This window comes from Dasypus novemcinctus, chromosome 5 (assembly GCF_030445035.2).
Source record: "Dasypus novemcinctus isolate mDasNov1 chromosome 5, mDasNov1.1.hap2, whole genome shotgun sequence".
In the NCBI taxonomy this organism is placed as follows: domain Eukaryota; kingdom Metazoa; phylum Chordata; class Mammalia; order Cingulata; family Dasypodidae; genus Dasypus; species Dasypus novemcinctus.
The window spans coordinates 59,556,116-59,578,811 of record NC_080677.1 but is presented as its reverse complement, the minus strand read 5'-3'; the positions used below and the strand labels follow the sequence as shown (position 1 = coordinate 59,578,811).

Genomic DNA, 22,696 nt, shown 5'->3' with positions numbered 1-22,696 from the left:
TTCAGAAAATTCATAGCAGCAGATAAAATTAAAATAAATTTTATTGACCTGTAATCAGTTACGGTATGACCAGTGGATATCAGCTGAAACTTAATTGTTAGTTTGAAACACATATTTTAAAACATTGACTGACTGACTCTAATGTGCACCAGATTCTGTGCATATACATTTTGTGCCCTAAAAAGGTTTACAATTCAACCAGAGAGACAAAAGCAGAATGATCAGATCATAATTCAAGGTTATGCCAATAATGTCAGCAAAATGCTATGGTATACAGGTCATTAGACATTTTGTCAAAACCTATATAATCATATGGTGCAAAATGTAAACTATAGCTCTTGGTTAGTAGCAATGCTTCAATATTTGTTCATCAATTTTAACAAATGTATCATACTAAAGTAAGATGGTATTAAAGGGGAAAATATGGGAGGGGGAAGGGGAGGGCATATGGAAATCCCCTATATCTCTGATGGAACTTTTCTGTAATCTAAAACATCTTTAAAAATAAAGTTTATTATATGAAAAACAAAAATCAAAAAAGCTATGGCAATAAAAAGAAGGGATAATGTCAGAGAGATATGAATAAATGTATTTGAACTAAATAAATCTTAAATTACTTCTATATCGTATGCCAGAGGGCCTTCAATGGAAAATCCTAGGTAGAAAGAAACTCTTTCTATGTTCCTGCCACTTCTGAGTGGACCTGAATAAACAGATATCACTGGTATTTTTATTTTTACCTCAGTTCCATATTCTATAGAGATCAACTTGCCTTCAGCCTGACCATTTAGACGACGCAGAAGGTCTTTGACTTTGTTTTTTTTCCACACGACTCCACTGTGCCATACTGAGTTTGTATTTTCTTCTTTACTGAAGTACTGCTCTATCTCAGCCTTATGAACAAAACTGTTGATACCTCTTCTCTTCCCCAAATAGAAAAGTGTGCTTGCCTGCTTGGACCGACACATGCGCCTATACTGTCCTCTGAAGGATCTATTTAAAGATGAAACATACTTTTCCATTAGTGCGGAATCCTCATCTAGCTCTTGGTTTTCTGGCCAGAACAGGAGGCAGGCTAAGAAATATGGGTCTGAAAATTGGTAATTTGGTCCTACAACTTGCAAGACTTCTCGGAGTTGTTTTTTCAGTGTGGTAAGTGGTTGAATGAATGTGGAGCTGGGTTTTAGACAACTGAGAATAATATTTGCCAAAATGAAATTTTGTTTCTCATTTGTCAGCCTTTTATGTGGATTTTGCTGAAATAGGAAGATATAATTTTTCACTATACTTTCCATGATGTTTGCAGCCTCTTTGTGACTTGGGTTAAGATATTCCAGGAGTCCAGAAAACCTATCGGCTCTCAAAGCGACTAGACTTTTCCTGCAGTTCTCCTCCTGGAGTAAATAACTTTCTTTGCTTTGTAATAGATCGACATTCAAATGGCAGAAAAGTTCTATGTATTTCTTGAAATAGCGGCTGACTTTCTTGCTTAATATGACTTCCGCCATTTCTTTTTGGGTATTCCTTGTTTTCAGAAGAACCATGTAATCGATAAAAAAATCAAAGCATCTTTTTAAATCTGACTGTAAATTTTGTAAGTGGGATGTAAAATTCTTAAGAGCCAAATAGTATTCATTTTTTGGGTTAGCAGGAATATTCCCCTCTCCTGACAAAAATTGTACCATAGGGTTTTTAGATAATTCATTTTCTTTGTTGAAAAATGGCGTAAGCTGAAGAATCTGAATGGTGTAAAGACCAACTTCTATTTCACCCAAGAAGCCAGCTGTATTGTACATGTCATATTTTCTTTGGGGCTTCTGTGGTGCCCAGGCCTCTGTTTCATAGTTTTTACTATCAGTTTGCTGTTGGGATTCTTTGAAAGCTCTTGAAGCTTTTTCAGCTGCTTCTAGGAAATGTTTTAGATCACCAACAGTAATGTTCTTAGAGTTTTTGTTTTCATCCAACCACCATTTTATTTTGCTTTTGTAGACTTGACCAAGTGTATCTGAGATATAAGAATTTTTAGGTGCTATCATTTTGGCCTGATTTGCCCAATCCAGAGCAGTGTTAAAGTTCTTTTCCTTAATATAGAAATGTCTTGCTAAGGCTTGGCAAATGAATGCATTTTGTGGGAATCGAGTACTGCCTGCAATCAAGACCTTTTCAATGTCTTTGTTCTGTAAAGTTTCAATTAATGGGGAAAACAAAGTGTCTGTTTCATCTCCATGCTCTTTGCGCTGCCTCGTAAGCAGAAGTGTTTGCACATCATGGAGAAATTTGTCTCTTCCGATTCCAGGAACATAGAGTAATTTCTCATTTAGTATATTCAAGGCAATTTGACTTTTTTCCAAGTGGTAGGTTTTTTCCAGTTCTTTTAGGCAGTACATAGCAATCAGAGGGTGGATGATGCGTACACCTGTGTATCTCCCATATTCCTCAACCTCTGTTTTTATTAGAAGTGTAGAGTAGGTTCCCATCTTGTCTTCTAGCCTTTCAGGTTCCCAGGGAGTCTTAGTGTATATTATTCCCAAAAACATTTCACACTGTGACTCTGAAATTGTAGAATTAGTAACATAAGAGTTAAGCAGTGCCAGGAAAGAAATGAGCTGTGTTTCCTTGGTGCCAACATTTTGTCCTTTTAGGATGTTCCTGAGTACATTTTCTATATATGTTTCATTAAAATTGCTTTTCATGATCATGAAGGAATAAAAGTTTTCACAGTTCTTGTGCTGCTTTTCAATTTCCTCCAGTTTGGCCTCAAATGCTCTTTGTTCCTTGGAAGAAAGTTGGTATGTCAGTGCAATACTGTCTGGTAATTTTGCACTTTCATCAGGATTCTGAGATCTCATACAGTTTAATATAATTACCAATGTTTTTTCATATCGCAAACCCTTCTCTGCCAAAATGAAATTGATGGCATTTTGTAGAATGTAGATGTTTTCCACTTCTTCAAAATCATCCACAAGGAGAAGTACAGGGAAGTGATCCAGATGGCTGTTTGCCCTATACATGATCAATTTGGCCACTTGTTCTGCAATTTCTTCAAAATCAGTTGCTTTGTTTTTTAATACAGCACATCTAAAAGATTTCTTTAGGTCCCAGAGAACATGCATGGCCAACGTAGACCCCCCACAGCCTGGATGATGATAAAGATTAATAATTTTTGTAAAGATTGGTTTAGGAGACTCTGCCCAGTCCATTATCAGAACTTTAAGGTGTTCATAACTGTCCCTTTTGACAAAAGCTGAAGAATAGTTTTCAGAAGAAAAATAGAAGTTCCACCAGGATACTTTGCCACCTCGGTAAAAGTGTTCTTCTTTTGATTTCTTAAATTCTAGGAATTTGGATTCATCTTTCTCTATGTCTGTGTCCCTACACTCATTTTCACAGAGGATTTCCAATGCAGTGAAGATATCCTCATCCTTTTTCTTTAGGACAATAGAAGAAGATCCACGGGAGGGCAAAAATCTTCTTGATGACTGAGTCACTGATTTCAGTTTAAGGATGGTACTGTTTATCAATTTCAAATTTAAAGTGGAAATGCAGTGGTTTGTTAATTCATCTCCCATTGTCAATCTTGTTTGTAGCAGATCTTTCCATCGCTGAAAAATCTGTGAGTTTACACAGATACACAGTATATTTTCCATGCCTTTCAGGGCTTGGTAGAAAGCACAAATAGTTTCAATGAGTGGATCTCCTGGACCTTCCACTGAAGACAGTAATAGAAACACCACCAAAAATTTCCCTCTTCTCATGATATTTTCATCTGTGAGAAATAAAATCAGTTTCCTGACTTCAGAAGCTCTTTCCCTCTGCCATAAGTATGGTTCTAGAGGTTTATATGCCTCATTTTGCAGGTCTGATCTCCCATTGCAGAAGATCCAGCTGGGCTGCTGGTAAAGATTCAGAATAGAAATCTTCTCCCTAATGGTTGGTGTCTTCTCATCATAGTGATTTGGAAAATGAAGGTTTGCTACTCGGCTTTCTTTATAAGCTTTCACCACTCCATTGTTCTCAGAATCAGGATCAAACTCCAACACAGCAAACAATTTAATTTCCTTTAGGAACTCTAAGTGTTTTATTTGGTCTGGATGGCATTTATTTGTTACAAGAATGTACCAATCATAGTATGAATTGTCTAATGAGTCTCTGTTTCCTATGAGAAGTTTAACCAGCTTTAATCCTTCATTCTCTATCTTATTTGACCTCATTCCACATTCTTCTTCAGCTTCTTTTCTACTTGCTGCCAATGGCTTTATATTTCGTATAAACGCTTTGAAATCTGCATCCTGACGCTTGACATTGGCCAGGATGTCCTTGGAGCTAGCCCCTTCTCTCACAAACAGTGAATGATCTTGGATTTGCTTCCATGTTTCATCTTTAAAATTTTGCATCTTAATGTAGAAATACTTTTCTTTACATATAGAGTATTTTGGTATAATATCTACTTCAATGACAAATCTGTCAGATGGTGTATTATTCTGTAATAAGACTTCCACAAACCTTGGCTCTCGAATACACTTCTTGGCCTCAGCGATATCACTTTCCTCAAAATACTGTTTGAGCATTAGATTGAAATGGTCAATGAAGGCATCCTTACTGGCGACTTTCACACCAACAATTTCTCCATGGGGTTTGTCCTTGACTCCAAAATGGATGGTACCATTGGTACGTGAATTCATACAAGCTGATGCAAATCGGAAAACTTCATTGCTAAATTTCATCTTAATGTCCTTTTCTGTGGCTGTTTCTGTATTTGTGAGGGCTTTGAACTCATGTATTGGGTCAATGAGATTGAGTGTTCCTGTTTCAGATGGAAGTATATAATGTTCAATGTAACGTTGGCCCTCATGGTACCGATCAAAAGGGTAAGGCATACAAGTCAATTGTTCAGTTTTTAGCTTGTTCTTTTTTTTGGCTTTAGTGCTTGCTACTTCATTTAACACATTTTCTTCCTTAGGAATCAATTCTTGTTCTTTGGCAACTTTGATTTCAATGAGATCATTATCGATATTGGATGACATTGATTTTTCCTTTCCTTTTTTTGTCTGTTGTCGCTTTTTTTGGTGTTCTTTTTCTGGGGTCTGGGTCTTTGTGTGATCCACTGGTCCAGAATCTTGATCTTGACTTTCAGGAGAACTACTATTCAACTTGTTATGCATACGTTTTATCAAAAGTGCTGGACCCCGTGGTAGGCCCATTTCTAGAAGGTCTTTCTCAGTTAATTCCTGTAGGACTAATCCTGTCACTTCTTCATGGAACAGAATTTGCCCATATTTGTCATCAATATTAAGGTCTTCAGTTACCCATTTTTTCACGTGCTCTTTGGTCCAGTCTTTGGTCATTTCAGGTAGAATTACTTGTTCACTCATGTCAATGTTGTAATTTTCTTCTTTGGAGAAAAATAATATAAAAATAACTTAGTATTAAATATTATTGAAATCACATAGTGAATTTTATATATATATATATATGTAATCTCATATATACTGAAATATGTATGTAATTCCAGAGAAAGAGAGAAAGACTTTTAAAACTGCCTGATGCTTTAGCTGTTTTATAGTCCTCAATCAATACCCTTATTTCCCATGTGATTGTGATTATGAAATAGCTGCTAACTAAGGTAATGCATCTCTTTATCCTTATAATTTTCCATTTTAGGCTTAATTAGGTGGAAGCTGAATTTTTGTAACTTAAAACCAGAATCTTAAGTAACACAGATTTTAGTTCTCGTAGCAGAATATTGCAAATAAACTTTAAGATATGAAACTGGCTAGGTGAATGTGGGCTGGGGAATGGAAAACCCTCTTCCTAGCTGGGAAGCTGGCTATCTTTGTTGCATAGTAACCAAACAATGGTTAAGTCACTACCTGTTGTCTTTTGGAACACAAGCTGCTTGGCCACCAAGGCTGGGACTTTGGGGACTTGGTGGCAAAATATCAGGATAGTCCATTTGGTTATTTCTTGTGGCTCTCAGAAGGTGCCAAAAGAAACTAGCTAGGGAAGTGGACTTGGCCCAATTGATAGGGTGTCCACCTACCACATCGGAGGTCCGCGGTTCAAACCCCGCATCTCCTTGACCCATGCAGAGCTGGCCCATGCGCAGTGCTGAGGTGCGCAAGGAGTGCGGTGCCACGCAGGGGTGTCCCCCAAATAGGGGAGCCCCACGTGCAAAGAGTGTGCCCCGTAAGGAGAGCCACCCAGTGCAAAAGAAAGTGCAGCCTGCCCAGGAATGGTGCTGCACACATGGAGAGCTGACACAACAAGATGATGCAACAAAAAGAAACACAGATTCCCGGTGCCACTGATAAGGATAGAAGCGGCCATTGAAGAACACACAATGAATGGACACAGAGAGCAGACAACTGGGGGGGGGGTGAGGAGGAAGGGGAGAGAAATAATAAATAAATAAATAAGTAAATAAATCTTTTTAAAAAAAAGAGAGACTAGCTATAGTTTAGGAGATCAGACCTGCTGAAATTAGGTAGGGAAAATAGTACAAGTTTCTGACTTCTTAAAAGCCCATCTCAGTCTGATTTATTATCTGAGACTGAGGAAGGTCCTATAATAATGTACTTTGCTGAAATACAAAAACTGAATATTCTGGACACCCTAGAGCAGGGGTTCTCAATCTTGGCTGAACATTAGAATCATCTGGTGATCCAGGTCCCCAGACTCTGATTTAATCGGTTTTGGAGGTAGGGTTGGGATAGGCATTAGTTCTTTTTAAAGTTTGTTGGAGTGATTCTCTTGTGTAGATAAGATCTATAACAGTGGTTTTCAAAGTGTGGTGTCTGATTAGCAGCATCAGCATCCCCTGAGAGCTTGCTAAAAATGTAAATTCTCAGGTCCCACCCCAGACTTAATCAGAATTTAAAAGATAAACCTATGAAATGGTAAGGAAAAAAAAACAACAAAGAGAGTGAAAGTAATACAAGGATAAACTATAAGCATTAAAGTTCAAATAAAAGATCAAATTATAAAGAGAGAAAATACAACCATTTTAAAAGATTTGTGATTTTTATATGAAAGATTTCAGGAACCTGGGTTTCTAAAAATTTAATGTATAACCAATCACAAAGTTGAGTGAAACTACAAAATTGACCCTTCTATATCTCAAAATAGTCTTTCTGAGGTCAAGCATGGAGGATGACTTAACCTGAAGCCTTAGTCTGCAGCCCTGTACCTGGCAATAGAAGCAGCCAGGCCAAGCATTTTCTGACAAGCTCTCTGATATTATTACCCACACTGGAATGATTTACTCTTTCCATGAGCTTGCAATCGTTGGGCATAGCAGCTTCCACTTGCTTTGATAAACTTTTCTTGGATTGCCTTAGTGTCTTTACTATATAGATGAAAGTAGTCTTGGAGGTCCCATAAAAATTAGTCGACATATTGTAACTAGATATAAGTATTATTTCACCTTAAATGGTGTCATTCATTCATTCACCAAATATTTACTGAGCCCCTATTATGCAGTAGGCATCATTTCAAGAAAAACAGTGGTAACGAAAACAGATGTGAAATTTTTTCATGGTGCTTATAATCTAGTGGGGAAGAAAAATAAAACAAACCACATATACACTCAAAAAAGTTTATAATGAAAAGTTATGTATATGAATTGTGATAAGAGTAGGATATAGACACGAGAAGGGGCTTATGACTGGGACATGTAGGGAGATGTTCGGTATCCCTAGGAGGAGATTGAGGACATTGGGCAGGTGAGATGAAAGAAGATGGAGCTGCTAGAGTAGGGTGGGAGGCAGGTAGGGGGAGAAAGTTTTGGGGACATAAATAAGGAAATAAGGAATAATCTACCTGGTGGACTCTCCAAAGGCCTATATAGTGGGGTCTAAGGTATATAGGTGTGGTGATGTTCCAGCACCGGATAGCACCTGCTTCTGCTCTCAGGTCAGGGCACTGGGCCTCCCATAGGCATCCATTATAGGATTATAGATGCTTCTTCTAGTCTGGGTAATTGGAAGGCCCATCCCTCATCCTCCTAAGTCCTAAATGCCATCTTGGGTTAAGATGTTTACAAGCATTATATGGGGTCAATAACATAAATATTTATTAATAAACTTATTCCTAATGAAAGGTTTTTTGAAGTCACTTTGGAGAAAAGTTTGAAAAAAAAGATATGACTACCATGTTATTTCACACATATATTTTACTTTGAGAATTTGCTGAACACTTTGCTTTTTATACATTTTAATCCATTTTGACCCCCTTCTATAGGCAGCTGAAGGGAGAAGGGCACTCATACCCGCAGACCCTATCCTGTCATCTCTATTGGTGGCTCCTTGGACACGAAGACATGTATATAATCCTTCCAATGACTTGGCCTCTCACCGTCTTGACATCCTCTTGCCTAATGATCCAGAACTTTTCCATCTCCACTCCCTAGGTCACATCTTTGACTTTATCATTACCAATACGGTCAAACCTTCCATCATATCAATTTCAAACATCTCATTCTCACCACTGCCTCCTACCCCTCAGGCTTACCGCTTTTAGTGCTCAAATGCTAATATTTCTTTAACACTAAGGCCTTAAATCATGATCCTGCCATTATCTTTATCTGCTCACTTTCTATTACCCTCCTGTTGGTCTCACTTTTCCCATTGACTGACTTTATTATTATTTTTTTTTTAGGTACTAGGGCCGGGGATTGAACCTGGGACCTCATATGTGAGAAGCCGGCATTCAACAACTGAGCCACACCAGCTTCCCTGAGTTGGTTTTTCACTTGTTTTGCTTGTTGTTTTTTTGTTTTGTTTAGTTTTTTCAGGAGGCACCAGGACCGAACCCAGGGCCTCCCATGTGGTAGGTGGGAGCCCAACTGCTTGAGCCACATCTGCTTCCCTCAATTTTTTGTCATTCATTATAATCCCTGGCTTTCTCTTCTCTTGCCCTTTGTGCTACTCCTTAGCTAAACCACAATGCTGGTTAATCCACCCCTCTGCCTACATCAGTTCAGCAGAATGTGGCTGGAGAAGGACCCTCAAGCTCCTGACTGGCCTCACTTTAAGGGCATGACCACTATCCTCAAATGGACATTAATGCTCCCAGCATCCATGCCCCATCCCCCTGCTTTGTAATTCTCTTGCTGTCCTAAATGACTATTTCACCTTCTCTCCTCTTATCAAACTTCTCAACACCTCCTCACCATCATCACTTTCAGCTATAACCTTGCTTCCTATTTAAACTAAGAAAATTGAAGCACTCCAAAGAGAGCTTCCCCAAGCTCCTAAAGCCACATCCACCCACCAACGTGATTCCTGACTTCTCTTCTGTTGCTACACCCATAGATTCTAAGTTATTTTCTGTTATAATGAACTGTCCACATATCCCCTAGCGAGATCAACCTTTCCACTTGTGCACTAACTCTCCCAGCCCCTCATCTACTTAAGAAAGTTGTTGCAGCTATTCTCTGCTCTCTATCAGGGTTCATTAGTCTTTCCTTGTCTATTGAATCGTTTCTTTTATGTTTTTTTTTTTTTTTTTCATGTTCAACCAAGACTCTTGACTCTACTACTGCCCTCCGATTTCTGTTTTTCTTCACTATAGAACTGCTTGGAAGAATTGTCCATATTAGCTGTTTCCATTTCTTCTCTTCCATTCCCTGTAGGACTCTCCACTCAGTCTTTGGCCATTCCATTCCACCGAAATTGCACGTTTCATGGCTAAAAACAATTCTTGGCCTATCAGCAGCTTTTGAAACAAGTGAGTGCTCTCTTTTCCTTGAAATGCTCTCCTACCCATGGACTCTCAGGGTACCACACTCTCCTGACTTTCCCTTTCCCATTCAGGCTGGTCCTTCTGCTGGTTTCTTCTGTTAGTTTCTCCCTAACTCTACACCTCTAAATGCTGGAGTGCCTGTGGACTCCTCTTTCCCATCCAGAATCTCTTCCTACAGATGTCATCCATCTCGTATTTAAATGTAATCTGTATGCCAATGATACCCAAATTAATATTATCAGCCCTGACTTCTTTTGTAATCTCCATAGTCATGTATCTAACTGCCATCTCCTTGATTCCACCTGACAGTCTGCCAGTCCTTTAAAAATTAACACGACCCAAACCTATCTCCTGTTATCTGCCCCTCTCACCCCAAACCTGCTCCCCTCACCTTCTTATCAGTTAATGGCAACTTTGTTCAAGACAAAAACTTGTGCAGCATCTTTGACCTTTTCCTTTCTCTTTCACCTTACACTCAGTATATTAGCAAATACTTTTAACCCCACCTTCACAATATACCTGGAATTCTACCATTTCTTACCATCCCTACTGGACTACCCTGGTCAAGGCCATCATTTCTGTCCTAGATTATTTTAATAGTTTGCCACCTGGTCTCTCTGACTCTGACTTGCCCCTCTCGCTCCCCACAATTCACTCATTTTCAACACAGTTGCCGTGGTCATTCATTCTGCTCAGAATTGTCCAATGAATTTCATCTCATGCAGAGTAAAGGCCAAAGACCTTACTATGACTTGTAAGAATCCTATGTGATATCCCCACCCCACTCTCTCTCTGACCTCATCACCTGTGCTCACTCCACCCTAGCCATGGGGCTGTCTTTCTGTTCTTAAAACAAGGCAGCTACGCTGCTGTATCTGGTGTTCATGCTAGCTGTTTGCTCTGCCTGGAATTTCTTTCTCCAGACAGCTATAGAGCTCACATTCCCTCATCAGCTCTTTCTACAGATTCAGTAAGGTTTTTCTTTGCCACTCTGTCTGAAATTTCAGTCCTTCTTCCAGAATCTTCTGCCACCCTTTCTTGCTTCAAATTTTCTTTTTAGGATTTACATACTGTATATTTTATTTAATTATCTTTTGTTTCCTCTTTCTCAGCAACCAGAATGTAATCTCCACAAGGGCAGGCTGTGTTGCATCTCTTTCACTGGTTTATTACCAGGGCCTGACATAAAGTAAATACTCAATAAATATTTGCTGAATGGATAAATTAAGAATTTTAGAATAGTGAAGCAATTGAATTATAATTTCGGAAACCATGAGTTATCAATGCCTATGGAACAATGGGCATGTGTAATTTTTTTGGAGAATGATTTCTCTTGGCTTGAGTCCCCAGGCAGAAATCTGTGGAAATCTCTTCATTTTGTCATCTATTAAGCTAGAATCAACTCTAGCTTCCAAATCAGTTGGTCACAATGAGTAAGAAGGGAGTTTAATATTTTTAACGGAAGATTGATAGGCATATATTTTTCATCCAAAAGCAAATTACAGTGACTAAAGTCTTACTGTGAGTCCCAGTTTCCTATCCCCCATATGGGCTTGGCTGTCTCTCGATCCCCTAATGAGGACATTCTTATATAGGATTTTCCCTGGAGGAGTTCTCTTTCTGTTCTAGGTCCTCACTGAGCTGGGCCCACGGAGCTTAGTACCACCCTCTGTTTTTTTTTCACTATTTCCTTTCCTCTGGGGAAATGGGCCTCTGGTGATGCTTTTATCATACTGCACAGACTTGCTCTGTTCAGGTCTGGTGCGATATCTTCTCTTAGCCAGAGTCCTCTCTCAGTAATTCAAGTTACACACTCTCTCTCTGGACACCCCAAAGATTGCAAAGGAAATCATTGTTTAGGACATGATTATAGCCATTTCAAAAGACGCCGGCACTCTACTGTGAAGGATTTCCATTAAGGATTTCCTGCATTTGGGGCCACCACAACTTGCTAAGACACTGTGTGTGTGTGTAATGTGGGGGATGGTGAGGTGGGAGCTTGTCTTTGTGCCACTTTACAGGGTGACAGCTTCTGTCTACCTTCTTCTTCGTTTGAATTCTGAGAGGAGCTACCAGGGAGATAGAAGCATCCTTCTCAAATAGGGTAACTGACATCTGTCCTCCCAAAACCTGCTGACTTTTTATCTTTACCTTTTCTCAGAGGTTCCCTTTTGTTTAAAGATGAAGACCCCCTTATAATAGCAACCGCCTCTCCTACGACTGTAGCTAAGAAGATACATAGTGACTTGAAGCTACTATAGATTCAGTAATATTGTCACACGAATTTGCACTCTGTCAGTTACAAGAGCATCTTATATGATTCATGCACCATATTAATTTGGTGAAGCTATGTTTTTAGTTCAAGGCAAAAATGATTTCGGCATAAAAGGTTTTAGGAATGCTTTGAAATAATTCCTTAGCCCAGTCAGTGTCTTCAACCTTTTCTGGCAAAAGGTCTGATCATAGGTATATAGAACTTTAATACACTTCACCGTTTGAGGTTTACAAAGCCCTTTCAAGAACATTATCTGATTAGATCCATATCCTAGAAGGCTGGCTTATTTATTTTTTTAACCTTTCTGTTTCATTCCATCTTATACTATTTCCTTTCTCTATTCAGGCTTTATTTTTATCCATTTAGGAATTATTACAATCAAGTATTTCATATGTATATTACCTATTTCTCTAATTAATTTTGTCACATCCATTAGACTGTAAGCTCCATGAGGACAAGGATTTTTGTATATTTTGTTTTTCACTTTCTTATAGTGTCCTTTGTTTAGTAGCTTCTCAACAAAAACTGTTGAATGGATAATGTGCTTTCTTTAGTTATTTAAAAATAACTGAAATAAGATGGTTTTGAAATCCTTGAGTTGGCAATGCCTATGGGTCAAAAGATTCAGTATGTTTACTAGGACAATAGTTTCACTTGACTTAAAAACCCAGACTGAAATTTGGGGAAATCTCTTTATCATGCTACCCATTAAACCAGAGCTAATGTCTACTTCCATTATTGGGTCACAAAGACTGAAAAGAAAATTTATTAAAAGAAAAGAAAAATAAACATATTTTCTCCAGCAATCCTTCTATATATTCCAGTTTCATACCCCCCCACCCCATAAACTGCTGTGTCCCTCACAGTCCCCAAATAAGGCCCTTTCTCAGAGTTTCCCCTATGTGACTGAGCTTCAGCACTTCTATTCTTTTCACCAGCTCCCTCTGCTCTGGGGAGCTGATCGTGTACCAAGAAGATCCTGTAAATAAAGTGAGTGGGAGTTGTGATCAGCAAAACTATGTCATGATTAACTTAGGTCTCCTTTCAGCCAGCCTCAAGTTTTCCCATTCATAGTAGAGATAAATGGGACCAGAACCAGTGTCATCTTGATTGCTCCTGTTTGTTTTTGTTTTGTTTCCTCAAAAGAAACTGGCATGAAGCCTCCCTATCTAAAATGGGTGAAGGTGTAGCTGCCCTGTTTGGAGCTGGGAAGGAGACCTCCACCTTATCCCCTGTATTTTGTTCTGGGAAAATTTTGAGCCCCAAAAGTCCCTTTATTAGTAATCTAATTTTGGCACCCAGTCCCTCAGGACTTCTATTTTCTCTCTCTGGAGAACAAGAAGCGTCCCACCACCAGTGCTCTCAGGGCAAGTGCTGGGGTCCACCTGCACTTGGGAGCTGGGTATGGGCAGTGGCCCAGGTATCCATGCCCCATGGAAATGATGCTGGGAGTGCTGGCTGGAGCACAGAGGGCTTACATCCTGCTTCCATGCTTGGAGGAACTGAAACCCACGCTAGCAAATTAGTTTCATTTTCCTGACGTGTACCTTAAAATCATGTATTTCTTCCTAGACATAAAGTTCTAAATAAAACATGGTTAAAACTTGGAGGGTTTCGTCTTTGATTCATTGTAAACCTTTGAGATCATCTTAAGGTCTTATATGACAGAATTCTGCATAACTGTACGTGGCCACAGTCTTCTACAAGATTCAGTATGCTTGCATTGCTGATCTACATTTTACACAGGTCTTCTAGCTTCCTTCCCAGAGCCCAAAATCTCTGCACCCTCACCATGCTTGCTGTGAGGTTTATTTTTCAAAAACCCTGCAGTTGGCATAAGTTACTCTAGTGACATGCTAATGAAAGCAATGCTATTTGTCATTTCTTTTAAAATTCTTTCATAAGAAATAGTTTAAGTACATTGAAAGTACATTCATTTTCAAAGTTGTGCTTTAGTTTTAAAACAGCTTTTTAAAGATATCTTCTAATGAGAGTTGAAATAATGGCTCTAATGATTAGGAACTTACCAAGGCTTTTCTGAAAACTTTCACTCTTTACATCAGAAGCTTGAAACAGGTCATCGTGAGGCTCCTTGATCTTGAACTCTGTTAGATTAGTTGCCTTTTCTTGATAAAAATTATCATGACTGGTGTGGACAAAATTTGAGAATATTTCGTCATAACTCCTTGATTTCCTAAGGGCCTTTGGCTTCCTGTTTTGAAACAATTGTGAACACAAATCTAATTAGTAACATTAATTATGGACAGGGAGCCCTTAGGGACTACTTCAATTTTCTCTTTGGGTATTGATCAAGAAGTGAAACAGGCTGTATAAGGAATCACTAGATGGATCTGGAACCTGGCAAGAAATCCACATGTCATTTGGTACTCCCCCAAGACAGCTGCTGGAAGACCCTTGAAGAAATCTAATCTCTCTCTCTCTCTCTCTCTTCCCCCCGCCCCCCCTCACCCCCCCAAATCAGCAGAGCTCTTGGGGACAAGCAATGGTGCTCACCGTCACCTCCGGTGGTTTCTCAGCAGCACCTCACATAGCCATACCCTGAGAAATTATTCTACCATGCAGGTCTCTTGGAGCGGATCAGCTGTTCTTGGGGCAGCGATGCCTCTGAATCCAGGCTCCGGTCAGGCAGTTACACCCCTGTGACAAATTGAAACCACCCACAAGCAAATCAGTTTCGTTTTCCTGAAGGGCACTTAAAATTTTTTTTGTTGTTTAAATTTTAACCAGATCAGATCAATATGAAGGAAAGATTCAAATAGAAAAGTGTAGAACTTTTAATATCACCTTAAGTGGTGAAAGCCAGAATTTTGCATAATTGCACATGAGCACCGGGTCCTTTACAATCTTTCAGGGTTAAATTCCTGAACTTCTTTGTATTGTTTTCTAACTTCTTTCCCACTTCGACAAAGTGCTCTGACCACCTTCACTGCGCTCACTGGTGCATTTTTTCTTAGAGGAGCATTACAAAGTTAGTTTTAGCTAAATACATTGATACGTATTTAATACATTGAAGTTCTAATTATTTCAGTATTTTACATGTAAATTTACATTTATATAAAAATTACTGTTGGAATCTTTAAAAATAGCTGTCCTCTCTTAGGCATAAAAAAAATAAAGTTTTAATGATTCAGCAACTTACCAGGATATTTCTGAAAACTTCCTCTTTTTATATCAGAAACTTGAAATGGGTCATTTAAACCTTTGCTTTCTTGTTCATCTTCTGATGGCTAGGAGATAGATGATTATAAGGATCCTTTTTAAAAAACGAAGCCATTGAATTGTGAAGTCTTTTGGTCTCAGACTTTTTGATGCTCTGCCTCTTCCTGGAGGTGGGGAGAGTGGCTGCCCAAGCAGAATGAGGAAGTAGTTTCAGTTTTGCTTGGTAACACATCCATTCGTATTCGAAAGGACTTAAAACATGAAAATAATAGCACCCAGGAAGTTATCAATGAATCTGAACCATTGCTTCAAAACTGTACACCAAATGGATATTTAAGTCACAAAAATTAAAAAATCAGGAAAAAAAAAGAAACCTATAGAAAAGAAGTGTGGAAATTGTGGATAGAACGTTAAAATCTCAGTATGATCCAAGTGCTCCTAAATTCTTCTGCTTTCAGGGGCCATACTTTAATTCATTATTGTTTGAAAATTATAACATTTTTTCCTTAGGAATATAATAAAGTTTATCTTCAAACTTAAGAATTAGAAATATATATGAATATATGAAGAAGGGGGAGGGGAATAACACATTATCCGCCACAGTCTCTGTTTCCAACAGTTTATTTCCTTTTTTTCTACATACCCTTAAAATTTTAAATTTAGTATTTGAGAAATTTTGCCAGGCCCTGAAGGATATAATTTCAAAAAGATAACTGTATACTACCAGTAATCTACAGTTCTTTGTTAAGCTTCTTCTCCCTCTCTCAATAAGTATCATTTCATATATTCTCCATGCCCCCTCAAAATTTTCATCCCCATCACTCTCAGCTGATGACATCATGAGCTACATAATAAACAAAACAAAGCCATCAGATAAGCTTTCTCACATGTTCTGTTCTCCACATCCTCAACCTCACCTGCACCCCAACCTATACTCTCCTTTTTGTACCTAATAGAGCAAAGATTCTCAACTTGGACTGCACATTAACATCACCTGGGGAGCTTTCAGAAAAACAATGCCCAGGGCCTCTACTGGACAGCAAGGGATAGGGCAAAGCAAAAGTAATTTTTTAAATTCCCTAAGTAGGTCTAATGTATAGCCAGGGTTAGTACATCTGGAATAAAATGAGTGAGTTCTTCCTTTTCCCTTTCCTTTCCCTTCCTTTCTCTTTCTGTCTCTCCCATTTCTTAACAATTCTGTCCTAAACCCATGAATACACAGAGGAAGGTCTATGGTAGGTGGGGAGGGTGTCAAGGTATCCCAGAGCAGGAAATCAGAGCCCAAGAAGGTGGCCCCAGACAGGGGTGACACAGCATGGGGAATCAGAGCCTGAGCAGGGTGAGGAGGGCATGCATAAGGGGGCAGCCAGAGTGGTGTGTCAGAGCCCAAGCAAGGAGAGGAGGGTGCCCACGAGCAGGAGCAGCCTGAGGTGTGTCAGCTCATGCCGGGTAAGCAATGTGTCTAAATGGAGGCGTAGCAGAACCCTAGCAGAACCAGGAAGGCGTCCTTCCAGGAGAGTAGTTTGAAATGAGGAGTCAGAGCCCAAGCAGAGAAGTAGAGGAGGAGGCCTTCTGTGCAAGGAAGGGGATGGGAAAGAGGACTGGAGATTGATTACACAGCAGAATTGACCAAATAAGGAAATACATGAAGGAAATAAAAGCCAGATTTCTCACTGTTGGAGAAGTGGTTACAAATACGGAAGAAGGGTAGCTAGAATGAACCCTCTGATAAGGGACTGCAATTAGAGATGTCTGGGTGATCTCATGGTTTTCACTGTATGTAGATACAGAAATAAATATAGCTATGAGCATATTCTCTTGGATTGTTCACTGAGAGGCAGGAGAGATGCCTTACCGGCAGTGAACATGACTGGCACCCAGATCTTTGCTTCTAAATGCTATATATTTTTTCCTGTAAAGAACCAGGGCACCTTGGAAAGATAGCTGATTCCAGAGATGGGACAGGGAAAGTATTAGATAAAATTAGAGTATCTTGTGCCAGATTGCAAAGAAGGGCTCAAAAAACAATGGAGGGCATGGCACTAGGTCTCAAAACCAACTTGAATAGGTGCTCACTGACCAAATCTAGGACAATTTGAGCTTCAAAATAAATAGTGTGGTAACAGGTTAGAACCCATTGGAATCAATGTTTCTGAGGCATAGGCTGCCTGGGAAAACTATGCACATGGTACCCCTCCACATGGTGTTCCCTACACAGTGTGCCCCCCGATATAAGGCCAAATAAAATAGAATATTGCAATCCCCTTACATGAAATTAAATACCAGTTGACTCAATGTTTTAAATGTAATAAATAATTCACTCTCAGAATATATGGCCAAATTTTAAAAATAATATTAAAGTTTGGGAGGCATAATATAAATCCTAAAAAGCATAAAGTGAAAAAACTAATGAATTTGAGTGCATAAATATTTAAATCATTTGGAAAAATATTTCATAAAGTAAGCCAAAGAGCACTGGCCAACCAGGAAAATTATATTCACAACACCTATAATACTTAAAGAGAACTAATTTTCTTAATTCACAAAGAACCTGTACAAATCAGTAAGGAAACCCCTGGCAGTTCAGTAAAAATAAGCAAAGAATATAAAAAGGGTTTCTAAGGAAAAAAATACAAATGGTCAGTAAACATAATATTTTCAACCTCACTCATAGTTAAACACTGTGAACTATCAGGTATTAGGGAAGGTGTGCAACTCCTACTATATGTGGACATGTAAATGAGAATCATCTTAGTAGAGGGCAATTCAGTAACATCTATCAAAACTAAAAATACACATAACAAGAATGAAGCTTCAAGAAGAAAACAGGAAAACAAGAAGGAAAATATTTCTTAAGCAGAACTTAAAATATGTGAACTATAAAGGAAAAATTGATCAACTGGACTACATTTAATAAGGTTAAGCAATGAGGACAATCATGCAATGACTATGGTAGTATAAATTTGTATATCCACCCTAGAAAACTGTTCGGCTTTATCTACTCAAGCTTAACATCCTAGGTATATGTCCCTAAAGATATGTACAAGAAAGTTCATCACATCTTTATTCATGAGATGCCCATTAACAGTAGAATAGGATAAATATGAATTACATGATGAAATACAACACAACACTGGGAATGAAACAACATAATATTGAGTGGAAGAAGCCAGATAGGAAAGCAAACGTAAGATATTCTACTTATCATTTACATAAATTTCAAGAGCAAACAAAATTAATTTTTGGATAGCAAAGAGGTACAGGGCGAAGGTGAAGCACTGGCTTATATTGTAGCTTTGGCATTTGAATGCGTAGAAGAAATTGTTTAAGGATTGCCAATTGGACTGGATTGTAGAGGCCTTGATAAAGAAAATGATAGGTTCCTATGTTCCAACTATAAACTCAAGGCAGGCTGTGAAATCATAAGGCCTCATGGAGTATTTAAAGGAATATTTTTATCTCCTGGAGCTTCAGGGCAAGACCCTACGGAAAATCAGCCTGACATTTAATTTTAAGGGTGGAATGTCTAAAATGCAGACTAAATGTAGCACTTCTGTAGACGTTCTTGGCCAGTCAGGTACCTGAGGGGAAAACAATATAACTCTGGGACCTCGATAGAGATATTTGGGTAGAGGAGCCTGATAATCTTAAACACCTGTGTTCTGCTGGCCTTATGGGCTGGCAGAATCAAGCTCCTTTTTTTTTTTTAGAGGATAGTGGCCTTTCTTTTCCAAGAGACCTGGTGGAGATTTCATTTGGAGCAAGATGTCCTTTGTGAGATCTGCTCCCATCTCCTCTCCTTGCTTAGTATCAATAACTAGGGTCAGGTCTCAGTATAGATCAAGCCGGAAAATACAGCCTGAGAATATATAACCGGTGTGGTAGGTGCAATTATGTATCCTAGGAAAAAGCATGTTCTTAATCTTAATCTGCATTCCTGTATGTGTGTAATAACTGAAGATAGTATTTCCAAAAAATAATCTTTTGAAGATGTTATTTTTAGTTAAGGTAGGGCCCAGCTGAATGAGGTAGGGCCTTATTCCTCTTATTGGAAGTTTTATGAAAAGAAAGCCATGTGGAGGAGGAGCAGCTGGGAGCCAATGGAACTGGAAGAGAAAGGAGAGGATGCTGTCATGAGCATGGCCATGTGACAGAAGAGCCAAGGACTAAAGGATCGCAGCCCAGCCAGCCCCAGAACCCCACAGTCTTCAGGGAGAAAGCTTTGCCTTGCTGATGCCTCAAAACTGTGAGCTGATAAATTCCTGTTGGTTAAGCCAGCCCACTGTGTGGTATTTATCTTAGCACCTGGAAAACTAAAACAACCCAAAAAGTGCCAGACCTGTCTTACATATACCATCAGAAACCAGAGTAAAACATGTGAGAGGAGATCCTAAGGGCACTGGGTTGGGGTATGAAAATGGGCGGAATATATCCTGAAAGAGCAAGTTTATTGACTAGGGAACATTCTTTTTTTTTTTTTAAAGATTTATTTTTTATTTCTCTCCCCTTCCCTGCACCTCCCCTCCCCCCCTCCAGTTGTTTGCTCTCTGTGTCCATTTGCTGAGTGTTCTTCTGTGTCCGCTTGTATTCTTGTCAGTGGCACTGGGAATCTGTGTCTCTTTTTGTTGTGTCATCTTGCTGCATCAGCTCTCTGAGTGTGCAGTGCCATTCCTGGGCAGGCTGCATTTTTTGTTGCATGGGGCGGCTCTCCATACGGGCACACATCTTGCACGTGGGGCTCCCCTATGCAGGGGACACCCCTGCGTGGCATAGCACTCCTTGCGCACATCAGCACTGCGCATGGGCCAGCTCATCACACGGATCAGAAGGCCCTGGGTTTGAACCCTGGACCTCCCATGTGGTAGGCGGATGCTCTATCAGTTGGGCCAAATCCACTTCACAGAACATTCTTTCATAACTCTGGATTTAGTATCCTGGGCAGAATATAACTACATGTTACAGTAAAATAAGTAGAGATGCTGGACCTGCCTTGGAAGACTATTTAAGAAGGAAGCACAAAGCTCAGGGAAGAGAGAATGAATGCATTTATCATATGACCCCAGAAGATCAACCATTTGCTTAAGTTTCCTGGCAACTCACCCAAGGACACTCCTTTTCTTTAAGCATATAGCATGCACCTACAAAGGGGCAACGGCATCTTTGAGAAAGTAACAGATGCCTTGAGGGCCAGGATTGACAGTAGAAGACATGGCCACAGAACTGAGCTCTCTAGATTCTACCAGGATGATAGTGTTCTGGAATGGCAGAGTTCAAGAGATAGCCTTGAATGGAGAAGCAAGGTGGGCACAATAATGATGGTGAGCAGTGAGACCAGAATGGCAACCTGGGGTCTGAGGTTAGGTCTAACATAGATCGTGGTGTTCTTTGGGATAAGATGCATGGGCAAGCAAACGTATCACAAGTATAACCAAATTTGCCTAATCAAAAGGATTAAGACCTGGAGAAGAGATGTTAGCCACCACATTAGAAAATTGTGATCTATGTTTCAAGAACTAAGCCAGTTTATAGACCCAGAGCCCATGGAATGAGGAGGAGATGTCTGTCAAGGAAGGCCTTTACTATGCCATGACAATAAATATGATCAATATTTCCCCAAGCCTTCCCACAGGAACCTGCACACATTTACCTGAATGTGTAATGGGGGAAGAGGAATACCTATACCTTTTTTTTTGGCATGTTTATTTGTTTAATAGTTTGTTTAAATCACTTTTATTGTGAAACATAAAATTCAGAAACATATTTGAAAGGAAGGAAAAGTTACACCCAGCTTGAGAAATAGTTATAAAGTAAACCTCCCATCACCATCACCCAAGTAAAGAAATAGAACACTGCCACCCCATCAGACATCCCTGGGTCCCTGAGCTATCCCTGTTGTTGTTGTTTTTATATAGTTTTATTACCTGTATATGTATTCTTAAACAGCATAGCTCTGGTTTGTCTCTTTAGGACTTTTATATAAAACTACACGGTTTTTCATTTTATTTTATTTTTTATTTATTTATAATTTTTATTATTGTCTTTTTAAAAAAAATAAATAGATCACACAAAACGTTACGTTAAAAAACATAAGAGGTTCCCATATACCCCACTCCCCACTGCCCCCACCCGATCCTCCCACACCAACATCCCCTTTCATCAGTGAGGCACATTCATTGCATTTGGTGAATACACCCTGGAGCACTGCCACACCACATGGACCATAGTTTATATTGTAGTCACACTTTTCCCCAGTCCATCCAGTGGATTATGGCAGGATATACAATGTCCTGCATCTCTCTCTGCAGTATCATTCAGGACAACTCCAAGTCCCGAAAATGCCCCATTTTACACCTCTTCCTTCCTCTCCCTGCTCTCAGCAACCCCTGTGGCCACCTTCTCCACATCAATTACACAATTACTTCCATTGCTAGAGTCACAACAGTTCTATAGTAGAATACAAGCAAGTCCACTCCAATCCATAATATATTCCTCTATCTTGTGGACTCTGGGATGGTGTAGTCCACTCCACCTCTAAATCGAGAGGGGACACTATACCTTTTGAAGCCAAGAATCCAAAATGGCATTGTGGTCAATGGCCCTTTGGTTAGAATGGGGCTTACAGAGGAAAATTAGTAGAGTCCATCTCACAGGAGGGCCCAGTGCACTTACAAACTTCCACTGGTTATTTCTTCAGTCCCAAGATGCATAGTTGTGGTAAATACATTTATCATCTGGCAAAACTCACATACTCATTCCATGAACTATGGAGTAGGAGCCATCACAATAGAAAGGACAAAGTAAATGCTACTGGAACTGCCCAAATCCCCTGCTTCCAAAATAGTAAATTTGAAGCAATACTTCATCCTGAGGAGAATTTTGTAATAACTATATTCAAATTATCTTCAAGGCCTCTACATAAACTAGATGAATCAATCATATGGTGGTGGAGTACCATAAGTTTAACCAAGTGGTAATCCCAATCACAGCTGCTCTGCCAGATTTGGAATCTTTACTGATTACATCAACATAGCCTCTGGTATTTGATATGCAGCTACTGATGTGGTGACTGCATTCTTTTCTATCTCTATCAGCAATGACAATTAAAAACAGGTTGCTTTTATTTGGAAAGGAGAACAATACACATCTAATCTCTTGCTCCATGGCTACATTAACTCTCTTAATATAGACTACAAGGACCTGGATCATGATATTCCACAGAACATCATGCTTATCTACTATGTTGAGGACATCATACAAATTGGACCTGGAGACTCTGGATTCCTTAGGAAGAAAATATGTGCTAGAGGGTGGAAGATATACCTCATAAATCCAGGAGTCTGTCACATCAGTGAAGTTTTTAGGAGTGTATGTTCTCATGGAATACAAGGAAATCTACTCTAAGAAAAGGGGAGAGTTGTTGCATCTCAGAACTCCTACCACTAAGAAAAAGGCAATTGGTAGACCTCGTTGGATGTTAGAGGTAGTATATACTTAGCTTTG

The 22,696-nt window shown here is 39.3% G+C and overlaps 1 protein-coding gene across 1 annotated transcript; it reads right to left on the bottom strand.

Moving 5' to 3' along the window:
* Nucleotides 1–568: 568 nt before the first annotated feature.
* SAMD9L (sterile alpha motif domain containing 9 like) lies at nt 569–15,387 on the bottom strand. The gene is given in 5 exon segments (XM_058296972.2): nt 569–823; nt 825–5,392; nt 14,044–14,228; nt 14,531–14,674; nt 15,177–15,387. Coding segments are annotated over 2 exon segments (4,584 nt in total). The 5' UTR covers nt 5,373–5,392; nt 14,044–14,228; nt 14,531–14,674; nt 15,177–15,387; the 3' UTR covers nt 569–787.
* Nucleotides 15,388–22,696: the final 7,309 nt, after the last annotated feature.